This window comes from Macaca nemestrina, chromosome 15, assembly GCF_043159975.1.
Source record: "Macaca nemestrina isolate mMacNem1 chromosome 15, mMacNem.hap1, whole genome shotgun sequence".
In the NCBI taxonomy this organism is placed as follows: Eukaryota; Metazoa; Chordata; class Mammalia; order Primates; family Cercopithecidae; genus Macaca; species Macaca nemestrina.
This window is the reverse complement of record NC_092139.1, coordinates 44,234,066-44,247,129: the sequence shown is the minus strand read 5'-3', so window position 1 is coordinate 44,247,129 and position 13,064 is coordinate 44,234,066. Positions and strand designations below refer to the sequence as shown.

The window sequence follows — 13,064 nt, the reverse complement described above, 5'->3', positions numbered from 1 at the left end:
ACTCCGCCGCTACTAAAAACACGAAAATTAGCCAGGGTTGGTGGCTCATGCCAGTAATCCCAGCACTTTGGGAGGCCGATGAGGGTGGATCACCCGAGGTCAGGAGTTCGAGACCAGCCTGACTAACACGGTGAAATCCTGTCACTACTAAAAACACGAAAATTAGCTGGGAGTGGAGGGGCATGCCTATGATCCCAGCTACTCGGGAGGCAGGAGAATCGCTTGAACCTGGGAGACGGAGGTTGTGGTGAGCCGAGATCACACCACTGCACTCCAGCATGGGCAACAAGAGCGAAACGCCATCTCAATAATAATAATTAATAACCCAACCAAAAGATTTTAAAAGTAGGCAATTCACAGTAGAAGATTAGAAAACATACTCTTAGGGCATATTCAAAATGTTACTGCTTTTCCATTCCTCCTAATCACATCTGCTGAGAATGATACACTCAGAGTTGATCGAATCAGGCAGAGGCTCCAGGCACACGAGTCCCAGCACAGAGGTGAGAGGGAGTGGAGTCTAAGGTCTCATGTTCATTGTTGACTTGTCCCAGAGCCAGCTTCTCAACCCCTTGATGGTTGGTTTCTCATCTACCTTTCAGGATTGTTTGGGAAATTTAAATGCTGTGAGGTGTATGAAGTAACTCTGGAAACTGGAGAGTGCTGAACGCATTTTCAAAGCTGATGCCTTCACAAACCATATGGGGCTGGAGAGAAGGCAAGAGTGCCTTGTATTTGTGAAGAAATCATGTGATTCTCAAAGTCCTTTCTCCAACATCTCATCTGGGCCCCAAGGAGTATTCATCAGGGCAGGTATTGTCACTATGTGATGGATGAGAAGAATGAGACCCACAAAAACTGAGGCCATGCATATAATCAAGGGCAGAAATGAGTCTAGGAAGCCTGCTCTCTGTGCAGTAGTACTGTCTTCACTTTGCCTAATGGCTGCAGTATCATTTGCCATCATAGTTAGATATGGACTTACAGAAAGAGAAGAGGACTTTGGCTCTAGTCACCTCTTGGTCAGTACCTGACTGTGATATTTGGACAGCTGACATATTCTCTGAGCACCAGTTTCTTCATCTATAAAAAGAGAGATGATAATAATGCCTCTATAGTGGATACTCATTCAGTTCCTGGAAGCAACACTCAGATTTTGTTCTGGAAAATCACATCTTCAACCTTCATACATATTCATGCATTTCGAGAGATCTTGTTTCCATACCTGACTCCAGAAATGAGCCTATGGCTCAGGCCAATCAAACTACTGAATTCACAAGCCTCAAACAGATGCATCAGCCACAGCTGTCCTGGCAAGAGGCCTCACCTCCTCCCACTGGAAGGAAACAGACCTGAGACTGCGGGATCAACCACCACCCATCAGCGGAGAGTGAAGCCAACACAGTGGAATCTGGAGCCAAAGATGGTGAGAAATGGAGACTTAATGATATTCTTTGTGTCTCTGATCAAGTTGTACCTAAAGTCTGGACTTCTCAGGGGCATGAGACAAAAACCTTCCCTTTTTTTGCTAAGCCGCTTTGAGTTGGCCTTTCGGTCTCTTGAAAACAAAAAGGTTCAAGACTGATACAATCTCTTCTCAGGTTTGTTGCACTGAATAGGTTATTGTATGTGTCAGCCCTCTGCAAATAATTAAAACCTTTTGCCAACAATAAAAGCAAATTAAAAGTATAATATATTATTAGCTTATTTGGGGGGCATATAACAGTGTCAAAGTTTGAAACTGGAACTATTTTAATTTATAACGAGGCAAAAAGAAACGTTACAACCATACTTTAGTGGACACCACATGATTTTCAGGAGCATCGGCAATGTGAAATGTGACACATACGAAAGGCTCAGTTAGTTATAGAAAAGCAGCTCAAACAGAGCATGAATGACAATGACCACAATCTCAGACCATGAGGCAACATGGCCATACAGAAGCCACCTGTCTTTAAAATGAGGGAGAAGTCTCTCTTTCCTAAATTTCACTTATAATACTTTTAAAATTTTTTGATAATAACGAAATAAAAAGGGCAAAACAGGTGGGACAGTCACAATGAACAATTAAAAGAAAGGATGGAAACACACAAGTATGTGTGTATTGACTCAAGGGAACTGAAGCAAACAGGAGGTGAAATGAAAAATGGCATTGTATGAATTCCACTGGGACTGAAGTTGTTTTTCTCTAAATATGACAATGATGATGGACATTTGTTCTGAGACCAAAGGCAAAACACTTGGCACAGGGGCTGGCACCTGGTACGTGAGTCCGCATGAGATGTGCACGAAGCAGACATGACCTTCCCCATTTCAGACTTGAGGAAATTGATGCTCTGGGTGGCCAAGCCATCTGCCCAGTTCCCACAGTGAGGGGCAAGCCTTCATTCCACACGTGTCTGGCCCTGAGTCTGTCCTCTGAGGACTTCACTTCTCTGCCTTCCTATGAAAAGGGCGGGTCTCTAAGGGGAAGTAGAGCCAGGGCTGCTGATAATGCTGCCACTTGGGTTAGTAGTGAATACTCTCATTTTCTCTTTAAAATCATTTTTTAAAAGTTTTCTTTTCTTCTGAATTGATGCCAATGAAGCTCTTGGGTAGACTTGGGGAAGCACCCATAAGTGGTTGCAAACAGTATCACCCTAAACATGAAATCGGTAAAAATAATCAAGGAAGTTATTTTGCAGGAAGTATACATTTCACAGGGATTTTCCAGTTTACATTCACCTGCCCTCAAGAACCTAAAAATATATCCTGACCAACCTTAGACTCTATACTCGAGTCTCTGGTGCCAAACAAGTGACAAACTTGGTGACAAACTTGGACATTTTGAAGAATTTATGGTTTTGGGCCAACACTTGACATTGTGAGGCTTATCAACTGTTCTGAGAATTGGATGGAAGCTATTTAACTTTGACCAGAAGAAAAAATAAAAATACACTTTTTTTTTTAATTTTAAGGAATTCATGAATCATAGGCTAGTAACCCCAGTTTAAAAGCAGAAGGGAAACATCTGTAAAAAATAGAGAAAACATAATAGGAATTACCCCAGGCAGAGTTGGGCCACTTTAGGAGGTCTTCTTGTTAAAAAAAAAATGCCTTCTCTGACAAAGGCCTGCGGTTGAAAAGTGCCAACACCTGAGGGAAGGCAGACAGCCCTCTTTCGGGATGATGAAAGAAGGATAATGTCTTTCCTAACATCTCACCTGACTGAGCACATGGGCCTGAACAGGGATGTGGTGGAGAGAGGTGGGTAAACATGAAGTCCAGCTGCATAGGGAGTAGGGCTAACCAAAAGGGAGCCCACAGTAGTCCTGGGCACTGATGGGAAAAGGGCTTAAGAGCTAGAGAGAACACACCACAGATGATTGTCTCATTTCAAAATCCTGCTCTGAGCTGGCCTTCTGCCCAGGGATGTGGAAGGAATAGCTCTTGCCATTTCCCTGGGACACAGATACTAAGGCCTCCTCTTTCCAAGACTCAGAGCTCATGATAGTAACAGCTTTTGTGAACTAGTCTGGGAACCTCATCCCCAGTTATGACACTGTTTCCTTGGGAAAATGAGTACTGAATTCTAAATCATCTGCTTACTAATGAACTCTCTGTGCTATCACTGTGGGTGTTCTGATGAAGATGTGCTTTTAGGAATTCAAGTCTGAGAAGTCTGCTGTCTCTTGATTCCTATGTACTTGAGAGAGGTGACTGGGTCCTTCCTCCAAAGCCGTATCTCAATGTGAGTCTGCAGCTAATGGAAATTGAAGGTGTTTAGCTGGGTGGTCGCTGCTGCTCCGCCTCCTCCTATTCTTCCTCCTCTGGATGTTGGTTAACAGAGCTCCCACTGAAGGTCATAAGTTTTTGCCTTTAGTGTGTCTCTTTCCCCACCACTGACTGGCTGGCTAAATGGGGGTTTATCACTTAACTCTTTGGTACTTCAGTTTTTATAGCTGCAAAATAAAGTTGAGCTGGCAAGTGGAGAAAATAATTAGGGAGCCGAGTTTCTTGGGAAAATATTAATAATATAAGCACATGGACAGTGTCAGGTATTTTTCTCCTTTCAAGTAGGAAGGAGAAGATTGTATAGCAGTCTGTTAATGAGGTGTTAATTGCATTTAAATGAAGACTTCTTCAGAGAAGAAAGGAAATGATGCTGATAAAAATTAACACTGTATAGTGCCTTAGACTTTCTATGACATTTTAATATTCATTATTTCACTTGCTCTTTAGGAAAACTTGAGAACACTGTACAGAAGGTATCATGTTTACCTTTGCTTAACCAGTTAGGTGATTAGTGCTCCCGCGAAGCCAGATTACTTGTCTAAGGTCATCAGTGAGTAAGGGGAGAGGCAGTGGTCAAAGCCAGCTCTTTACATTTTAACTCAAATCCCTTTTCCAGTTGTTCTATTCCCCACCACATTTTTCCTAATCAAATCTATCACGTAAAGGGATCATCAATGGAGATCATGGGCCTCTGCACACGCAAAGACGCTCTATGAGCAAAAAAACACAAAGGATTGGGGACTAAGATACATCCTATTCCAACTTATCCTATCTAACGATCCTCATTCATTTAACCTATCCTATTCTACTTCAGCAAAGGGCAGGTTCCCTTTCAGGGATGGCAGTGGTGGGAGGAGGCACAAACCATCTTTTTCACAAATACTGCTGGCTAAACATTTGGGAAGATTTCATTATTAAGAAAAGAGAACAAAAATAATTTCATTATTAACAAACGAGAACTCATGTTACTGTAATATACAAGCAAAAGACAATCTTTTAAAAAATGATCTCACCTGAGAAATATTTTTTTCTTATTTTCTCCATCTTAGTCTAGAAAAACTAACCAACAGAGGACATCTTCACCCCCACTACCAGCATTTTCAGAGGGTCATCCCTCTGCCAGTCCCTATAAGGGCAGGTGGGGATGGCGGCTATCCAAGGACAACAGCCCATCGTAGGCCACTTGCTGGGGGTGTGGCCCTAATCTATTCCCTAGCTATCTGTTGAACATGTTCTGACCCTGAGCCTTTGCCTTAACTGACTGGAAGGGGACAGGGCAGTCAGCCTTGGGAGAGGGCAAGCACCATGAGAGTTCTTTCACACTGAACAATAGTGTGACTTAAGAAAAGTGTTCTATTTAGTGCTTAAATATTGTCTCTTGGCAGTACGTCCCACTAATCTTTCTACTTAGATGATGCTAGTGAGGACTAGCCTTGTGTGGCTGATGCAGGTCAGCAGAACCTTGACGGCTATTTTGTCCACAACTCAAATGAAACATAAGGCAGAGAACCCAAATATCTTAGCGGCATCAGCGAAATCCAGCTGCTAAGGGGCAAAGGAAAGCCTACTTCCTACAGATGCCTCATTGTCAGGTGTGCACCGACGGTGTGGCAGAGGCAGACAGAGCTTGGCTGTCCCTTAAACCAAAAGACCATAATTAGGATAATATTGGTCACTACACAGAATAAAAAGGACCTCATATCATAAACTAAAATACATTCCATAAAAGTATCAGAAGAAAATATAAGTAAATATTTATCTAAGTTTGAAAAACATAACACCAACATCATCAAAAGCAGAGATCATTACAGAAAACACAATTCTCAGGATAAACAATGTATCCTACCATATAGCACTGACATACAAGTGAAAGGAAAATGATAAACTCACTGAGAGTTACTTTCCTTACTAGATAAGAAGCCTTCATGTAGCAGAGTTTGTCAAATACAAAATCATCAGTAAAAAAAATGGACAGAAACACATAATTGACAAATAGGGTCCTAGTTGAAACACATACACACGGACCTCAGTTTATTAAGTATGATGTATGAAGAGATACCATCCAGATCATTTGCAGAGACTTTGCATTCAGAGTTGTGGCTAATTTTTATTTTCTTTATATATATTTGGATTAAAAACTTTTGTACAATGAATATGTACAATATTGGTCATCAATTATTAGGTAAAATCTAAGTTCATAACATTGTAGAAAATGTGAAATATGAAAACAGCCTCTCTCTACTCAGGGAAATTTTCCTAGTGCTACAGGAATCTCTTGTTAATGTCTTCCATGCAATTCACCACTAGCGTTGTTTAGAAATAAGAAAAACAAAGGCTGGGCCCAGTGGCTCACGCCTGTAATCCCAGCACTTTTAGAGGCCGAGGCGGGCAGATCACAAGGTCAGGAGATCGAGACCATCCTGGCTAACACAGTGAAACCCCGTCTTTACTAAAAACACAAAAAATTAGCCGGGCATGGTCGTGGGCGCCTGTAGTCCTAGCTACTCGGGAGGCTGAGGCAGGAGAATGATGTGAACCCAGGAGGCGGAGCTTGCAGTGGGCCAAGATCGCGCCACTGCACTCCAGCCTGGGCGACAGAGAGAAACTCTGTCTCAAAAAAAAAAAAAAAAAAAAAAAAGAAATAAGAAAAATAATTTTTTTAACTCTATGATAGATCATGCAAAACCTGGAAAAGTCATCCACTACTTATTCCATTTTCTAAACACAAAAATAGAGAATTATTTTCTTAAATGATCTGATTTATACTTAAGAAAAAGCTCTCTTAGGAAAGTTAAAGGATTCTGTCATGAGGGTACAAACGTCAGTGCACAGTCAAATGTTAAGTAGTTTATTTCTTCTGTTCTAAAAACATAAGGCCTATAATGTTAGCTTATAATTTCTACTTACATCTTTCTTAAGATCAAATATAACTACCCTGGAAGTTTTGCTAATCACAATTTTTAAATCTGCAAGAAAATTTCTTCTTTGTGCAAAATTATTTTGTAGTTTTTATTTAGCTACAGTTTTATTTGCTTCCTCCAATAGAAATCCCAGGTGAGAAAAGATTTTTGAGATAATCTGATACCCTCCCCCTTGAATGACAGGAGGGCTATGGCCCACAAAGGGCTGGGTTATGCACAGCTGAGGACTATAACAGCCAAGCTAAAAACAACTCAGCCTTCAGTAGTTTATTATTTTGTATTCAAAAACCAGAAGAAGACTTCTTTACCACTAAACAGTAGTGTGCCTTAAGAGAAGTAGCTGAGTTAGTGCTTCAGTATTGTTTCTTGACAGGATGCCCCAGTAATCCTTAGATGATGCTACAGTGAGGACCCAGCCTTTTGTGGCTGGCCTACATCTGCAGAGTCTTAACAGCTATTTTCACAACTTGACCACAACTCAAAGAGTATAAGGTAGAGAACTCAAATATCTTAATGTAGATATCCACTTGTAGGCAGTAATAGCACTACAGATCATTTTTAATTTCCAAAAGGATCATAGACTTTGAGAGCTTCGGTTTAAACGTAAAAAAAGTAGGTCTGGGGATTTTGGACTTTCCTTCTGAGGAAGAGTAGAAGAGATCCAATGGAACCCTTAAAGGTACAGGTGCAGAGTGGAAAAATATTTAGGAAAAATGGAGGCCGTATTTGAATGACATTTTTAGGTCACCAGGATCTCCTTCAGCAGCCTTGATCTGCCAAACTGTAAGCTCCTTGAGGGCCAATGCGCTTTCTTACTTTTCCTTGTTTCCCTGGTGCCTACCAGAGTTCCCAGTATAGAGCTGGGACTTAGCAAATTATGTTAAAATGTGATGGTAAAAACAGATGGGAAGGCTGATCTCCAGAGACTAGAAGGAGTGGCTGTAACTAACACACAGTGAAATAGTAGCTTTGTCCTGACCCAGAAATGTCCCAGATATATACAGAGTTCTATGCTTATTTACACAACTTTAACAAAGAAATAATAGAAATAATAAATAATATTAAATTTCCCAAAGGCTCCAGGACTTTACATCTGAGAAAGAAAACAGTTTCCACATAGGCTCTTGGGTTTGTAAATAAGAAAATATTGTTGGAATGGAATGTAGTTGAGCGCAATCAAAATTCACTTTTTGTTCTTCATATTTCTAAGGAAAAAAAGGTGAGGAAAAAACAAACCAAATAAAGGTAAAAACTCTCAAAAAGACTCCCCAGTTCTATATCTAGCAATAGGTCAAAAACGGAGGCTACAAGAGTTTTTAGATTTCTTATGAGAAACTCTAGTAAGAAAAATACAATGACTCATTTCATAATAATGCCCTTTCTTCCCAAAGTACACATCACAGTTCCCACATCCCTAGCACATGGGCACTCTGTGCAGAGCTATTGCAACACAGAGAATCTCCCTGCACCAAAGTCCCTGAGTGGACAAGAGAAACGCCAACAGTGACAGCAGGGACAGACCTCCCTGGTGCTGCGGTGCTTAGGGGCAGCGTGGCTGCATTCGCTCTGCTCCGTAAAGGAGGGGGATTACTCCCTTTGTACTGCCTGATCTGGAACAGCAGTTCTTTTGTGCAACTACCTTTAAGAACTGGGGAGCTAAGTGCAGCTGGCTTCCTTGTCTACAGGTTGAAAGAATCCCTTGACAGAGTAGTTTTGAATAGACGCTCCCAGATTTCCTAACCAATTGTCACTCAGACATTGAGAATCCAAAAAAAAAAAAAAGATGAAGGAAAGGGAAAGTGTGCTCTCAAGGCTACAGCATGAGTAAGGCACCCAGGCTGTTGCTCAAGTACTAGTTCACTCCCCTGTCACTTCTGTGGCTGCAGAAGGGTGAGTTAAGTCAACAGTTATACAAAAACAACTGAAGTTTACTGCCAAGAAATCTCTCCAATATAGCTACTGCGGGCACCAATTTTCCCAGCCTTGCCCAGTCAGATGTTCTTGAGAATCGCTATCAAGAGAAAATGACACGGCTCCTGCCCTTTGGTGAATATCCATGTAAAGTGATACAAGAATTCAAAGCTTGAAGGAAGTCCAGGGAACACTCACAGGAGCCTGACATCACTGGCTTTGGGCATTTGAAGTATAGAACAAGTGATAAGAATGCCTTCTCTCAGGCAGAAGGCAGTTCTGGAAGGGAAGGGCTGTTTATTGATCCTTAAATAGCTGAGACAGGCAGACTCTGTAGAGGTCAAATATCAATGAGAATTAAACTACAAGACACTTCTAGTGGAAGGATGGTGTAGTTGGCTTGATGGGCCATTTGTGGGAGAGGGACCTTTACTTGACCTGGGTCTTTTATTGCTTCTAGTAACAACAGGCCTGAGGAAGTGGTGGGCTGGAGGCCTGTGAGGAGGGGAGGTGGCAGAGGTGAGCAGGCTAGGCAGAGGGACACACAGAGCTTGTGCCCGGAGATGAAGCTGTTGAGTAGTACCAGGCTGTAGCTGACATATGTGGCTGGGAAAATGCGTATGTGAAGAGACAGAGGTGGAGTAAATGAGCAACTGAAGAGACAGAAACTGACCACAGCTAAAGACAATCACTCAAAACAAGGAACGAACCTCGTGATGGAAATGGCATTTTCCTCATAAGTTAATATGGTTAACTCTGGTCATGTTATCGCTGGTTATCAGAACATTTTAAAGATAAAGAAACTGAACTCAGTCATGTAAAAGGCTCAGACTGGTGAGATTTTCAGAATGAAAATTCTCAATGTTTAGGAAGTCCTCCAGATTACAGGATTTATATGACAGCCGCTATAGAAAACTTACATCTGTATAAATACCAAGGCCCCTAAGGGGGATAATATTTCATTTGTATTGAGATGTTTTAATCCCTCCTTAATAATTTAAGATACTAAGTATTAATATTGCATATCAGATAGAAGATCTAATTTCTCCTGTATTTCACTTGAAAGTAATAATACTTTCTGGAACAGTTAATTGTTGTTTTCTTAAACCATAGATCAATTTCTTCCTTGCTCTGAATCAGTTAAGCTATATTATAGTTTAGATGTATGCCCATGGCACTGCCACTTTAGTATTTATTAGTTTACGAAGATAACTCAACATCCTGGACATATTTCAAAGGACAAACTTACTGCTTTTCACCAAATTTGCCTCATTCATTTAATGTGTATTCTTAAGAGTTTAACTGATGGATGAAGAAGAGGAGATATGAACCACACTGGCTGTTGCAAAGCATTCCTCTGCACCAAACACAGACATCTAAATTTAAATACAAGTTCTCTGCTCTTTACTTTTCCTGGGTCTCTACTCACCCTTGTAGCCTCTGAAACACTCTTCTTACGTATTTATTTAAGATGAGATAAGAAGCTGGTTTTAGATGATGTGGGCCAAATTTCAGATTTCATATGGATTAAAAAATAATAAACATCAAGGGTAATCTAATATTCCCATAAATTATTTTAGAAGCATAATAATCATGTCATTCTTCATGGCCCGGTTAATGTCTGCTGGTTTTTTTTTTTCTGTTTGTTAAAGATTCAAGTCATATGTCCCTGTTCGTTAAAGATTCAAGTCATACGTTCAAAAATACGGAAAAAAAACTCTGTGTAGAAGTCAGGCAGACTGGACCGTGGCTGCAGCAAACACACACACATGCAACGAGGAGATTCTCAAGTGTACATGTTCAGTTTAAAAGACAAAGCAGTCAGCTGCAATTCTGAGTCAGTTTTCTTTATCTATTTGAAGAGACAACTCCAATAAAACAGAAACAGGCCCTGTTGGAGCTCAAGACTTAGCATGAGAAAAAGGAGACAGAGAAGGAGACAGAGAGAGAGAGAGAGAGAGAGAGAGAGAGAGAAAGAGAGAGAGAGAGAGAGAGAGAGAGAGAGAGAGAGAAAGAGAAAATGAACCCTATCAGCTGTGAAATAATACACTGGGGAAAGTACTGGTTCTCATGAAAATGTCGGTGAATCACCATGGAATAAAATTAAAAGCCACTGACCCCAATGAAAGCCTCCAGTGGAAACATGTGGATTTTGCTTCATTTCACGTAAAGACTTTTCTTTATTTCATTTAAACACTGTCATAAGCACCATCACAGCTTTTGTGATGTGCTGCTTTCTCATTTACAATTGATATGGAAAAGGTACTGCTGATTAAAATGGTCTTCAGGAAAAGAAGAACAATGCACAAATTAGTTGATATAACCATGTAAAACAGGTAGCGCTCTTCTTGTTCCCTTAAAACATGCGTTGGGTGCTCATCAGCTGAACGACAACAGCAGACAATTCTTTTTTTCTATTTTTTGCAGTAACTCAGCATTTAAGCAGACTTATTTGTAGAATTTTTTCATACTCACCAAACCTTCATTCTGATTTGCTAAAAGATCACGACTGAATGCAAGCTGACTGACACAAACCACAAATCTGTCAGGGAATACATGGAGTTCTGTATAAAATGAAGAAAAACGAGTTTAAAGGCGTCAAAAAACTCTAAACACAGAATGGTTGTCCCAGATTTTTGTTCATTTTAAGTTACTGCAATATGCAGTAATAGAAAACACGCATCTCCCCTCTCCTCCCATCCTTTCAGCGTTTGCCAGCAATAGGGCAGGGTGAGCGCAAAGCTCTAGGGAGAGCTGACCAGGCTGCAAATGGGTCCACCTGCGCCCCGGGACCATTACATTGCAGGAAACCCCCAGGCAGAACCTCTGCAGCCTCCCCTCTGTGTCAGTTGGCTGTTTGCTGATTACAACTCCTATTTGGAAAATAGGATCAATGTTTTCAAAATGAGCATGTAAGACTTATAGAGGAAGAGGAATATTAGATAAAATCTAAAAATGTGACCTATCAATGTTTTTCCTAGTTACTTTACTTATCATCTCCTTGGTCAGCTAGTCTTAGAGAGGTCCCCGACCCTGGAGGGTAAACTACTAATCTGAATCAGGCTGGGAAAACAGCAGCTTCTCTTAGGAATTAATGAACCAACTATTAAGAAAATGGATAAATATACAATAAAGATGGTAAAATTACACCATACTCATAGTAATCTATTATTGCTGCTTCTTAAAACAAAACCACAACTTCCCATTGGGAAAGACTGAATGAATCACTGAACTGGACTCCTCGGCATTCAATGAAAGGAACGCAAGGTAGTAATGACATCCGGATCTTTCCTTCTCTCATCTGTCTGTCCATCCATCCATTTGTTCGCCAGCCTCCAGCTACCCAGGCGTGATGTCTGGAGTGATGCTGAGCTGATGCCAACAGTGTATGTTCCAGGTGGGTGGGGAGGGGCTCTTCTCCCTTTTTCATACTTGGTTGTACTGCTTGAATATTTTTATGATACACATGTCTGATACTTGTGATAGAAATCAAGTCATTTTTCTAACAAAGAAAGCTTCCCTCTTACATGAGACCAATTTTTTTTAAAGATGAATATTATGAATCAGGTGAGTAAAGCCTTTTAGGTACATTGCACATGATGGCAATGACTGTTTGAGGTAATAACGTATCTCAATTTGATATACCGCTTAGAAGCCAAGCAAGAAGGTGTCAATTGCATGGACACAGAATTTAAACAAGTTACACCTTATACTACTAGACTAGCTTAAATGATCCCAAAAGGCCTAAGGAGTTGTTCCAGTAACAGCTCTCTCCTTATCCTGTCAACCACTGCTGTCTCCTTGGCAGTCACCCGCCTTATTCCAAGTTATCCTATTCAGAACAGCAGGTTAACAGTTCTAAAAAAAGAGCTCCACTCATCCTGCTCCAAAACCTACCATGGCTCCCCAGTGCCCAACATTCAAAGCCCTCCATGATTAGGGATTAACCTGTTGTTCTGGTCTCACTCCCAATTAGTCCTCCTCATGAGGAAAGCCCCCATTTCAGGTGGGGGCCTGGGTGTTTTTAAACTTTAATCCCATGTGGGTATGATATCTGGCTAGGTGACTAGAGATGGACTTTGAAAAGCCGGAACAAAATTAGCAAAGCAATTAATATTTATTCATTAGTTCTTAAAAGATCTTATTGAGATAAATGGTAAATAGCCTTTTTATCATTTTATGAGAGGGGAAAATAAGCCACAGAATTCATTATTTGTCCACCTTCCCCCCACAAAAAAAAAATCATAAAATTGAAATACAACAGTTTATTAGTGGATCAGAACTGGAATTCAAAATTATCAGTTCTATCAAATAATTCCTCTGTATTTGCATTTCTTCCTCTGAAAAGTAACAATGTTAGAATGGCAGATTTTAAACATTTTGGTGCCAGGTATGAACAGAAAGCAACTTCTGCACCCTTTTGTTCTGTTTAGGTCATTATTGAGAGTTGCATTATTT

At 40.6% G+C, this 13,064-nt stretch overlaps 1 protein-coding gene across 5 annotated transcripts in view; it reads right to left on the bottom strand.

Moving 5' to 3' along the window:
- Positions 1–13,064, bottom strand: part of SLX4I (SLX4 interacting protein) — a 203,531-nt gene that overhangs the window by 21,805 nt on the left and 168,662 nt on the right. For all 5 annotated transcript variants that reach the window (XM_011741154.3, XM_011741152.3, XM_071079663.1 and 2 more), the window contains one exon: positions 11,082–11,170. In XM_011741154.3, the coding sequence (XP_011739456.2) occupies positions 11,082–11,170 (89 nt within the window). The remainder of the gene's footprint in view (positions 1–11,081; positions 11,171–13,064) is intronic.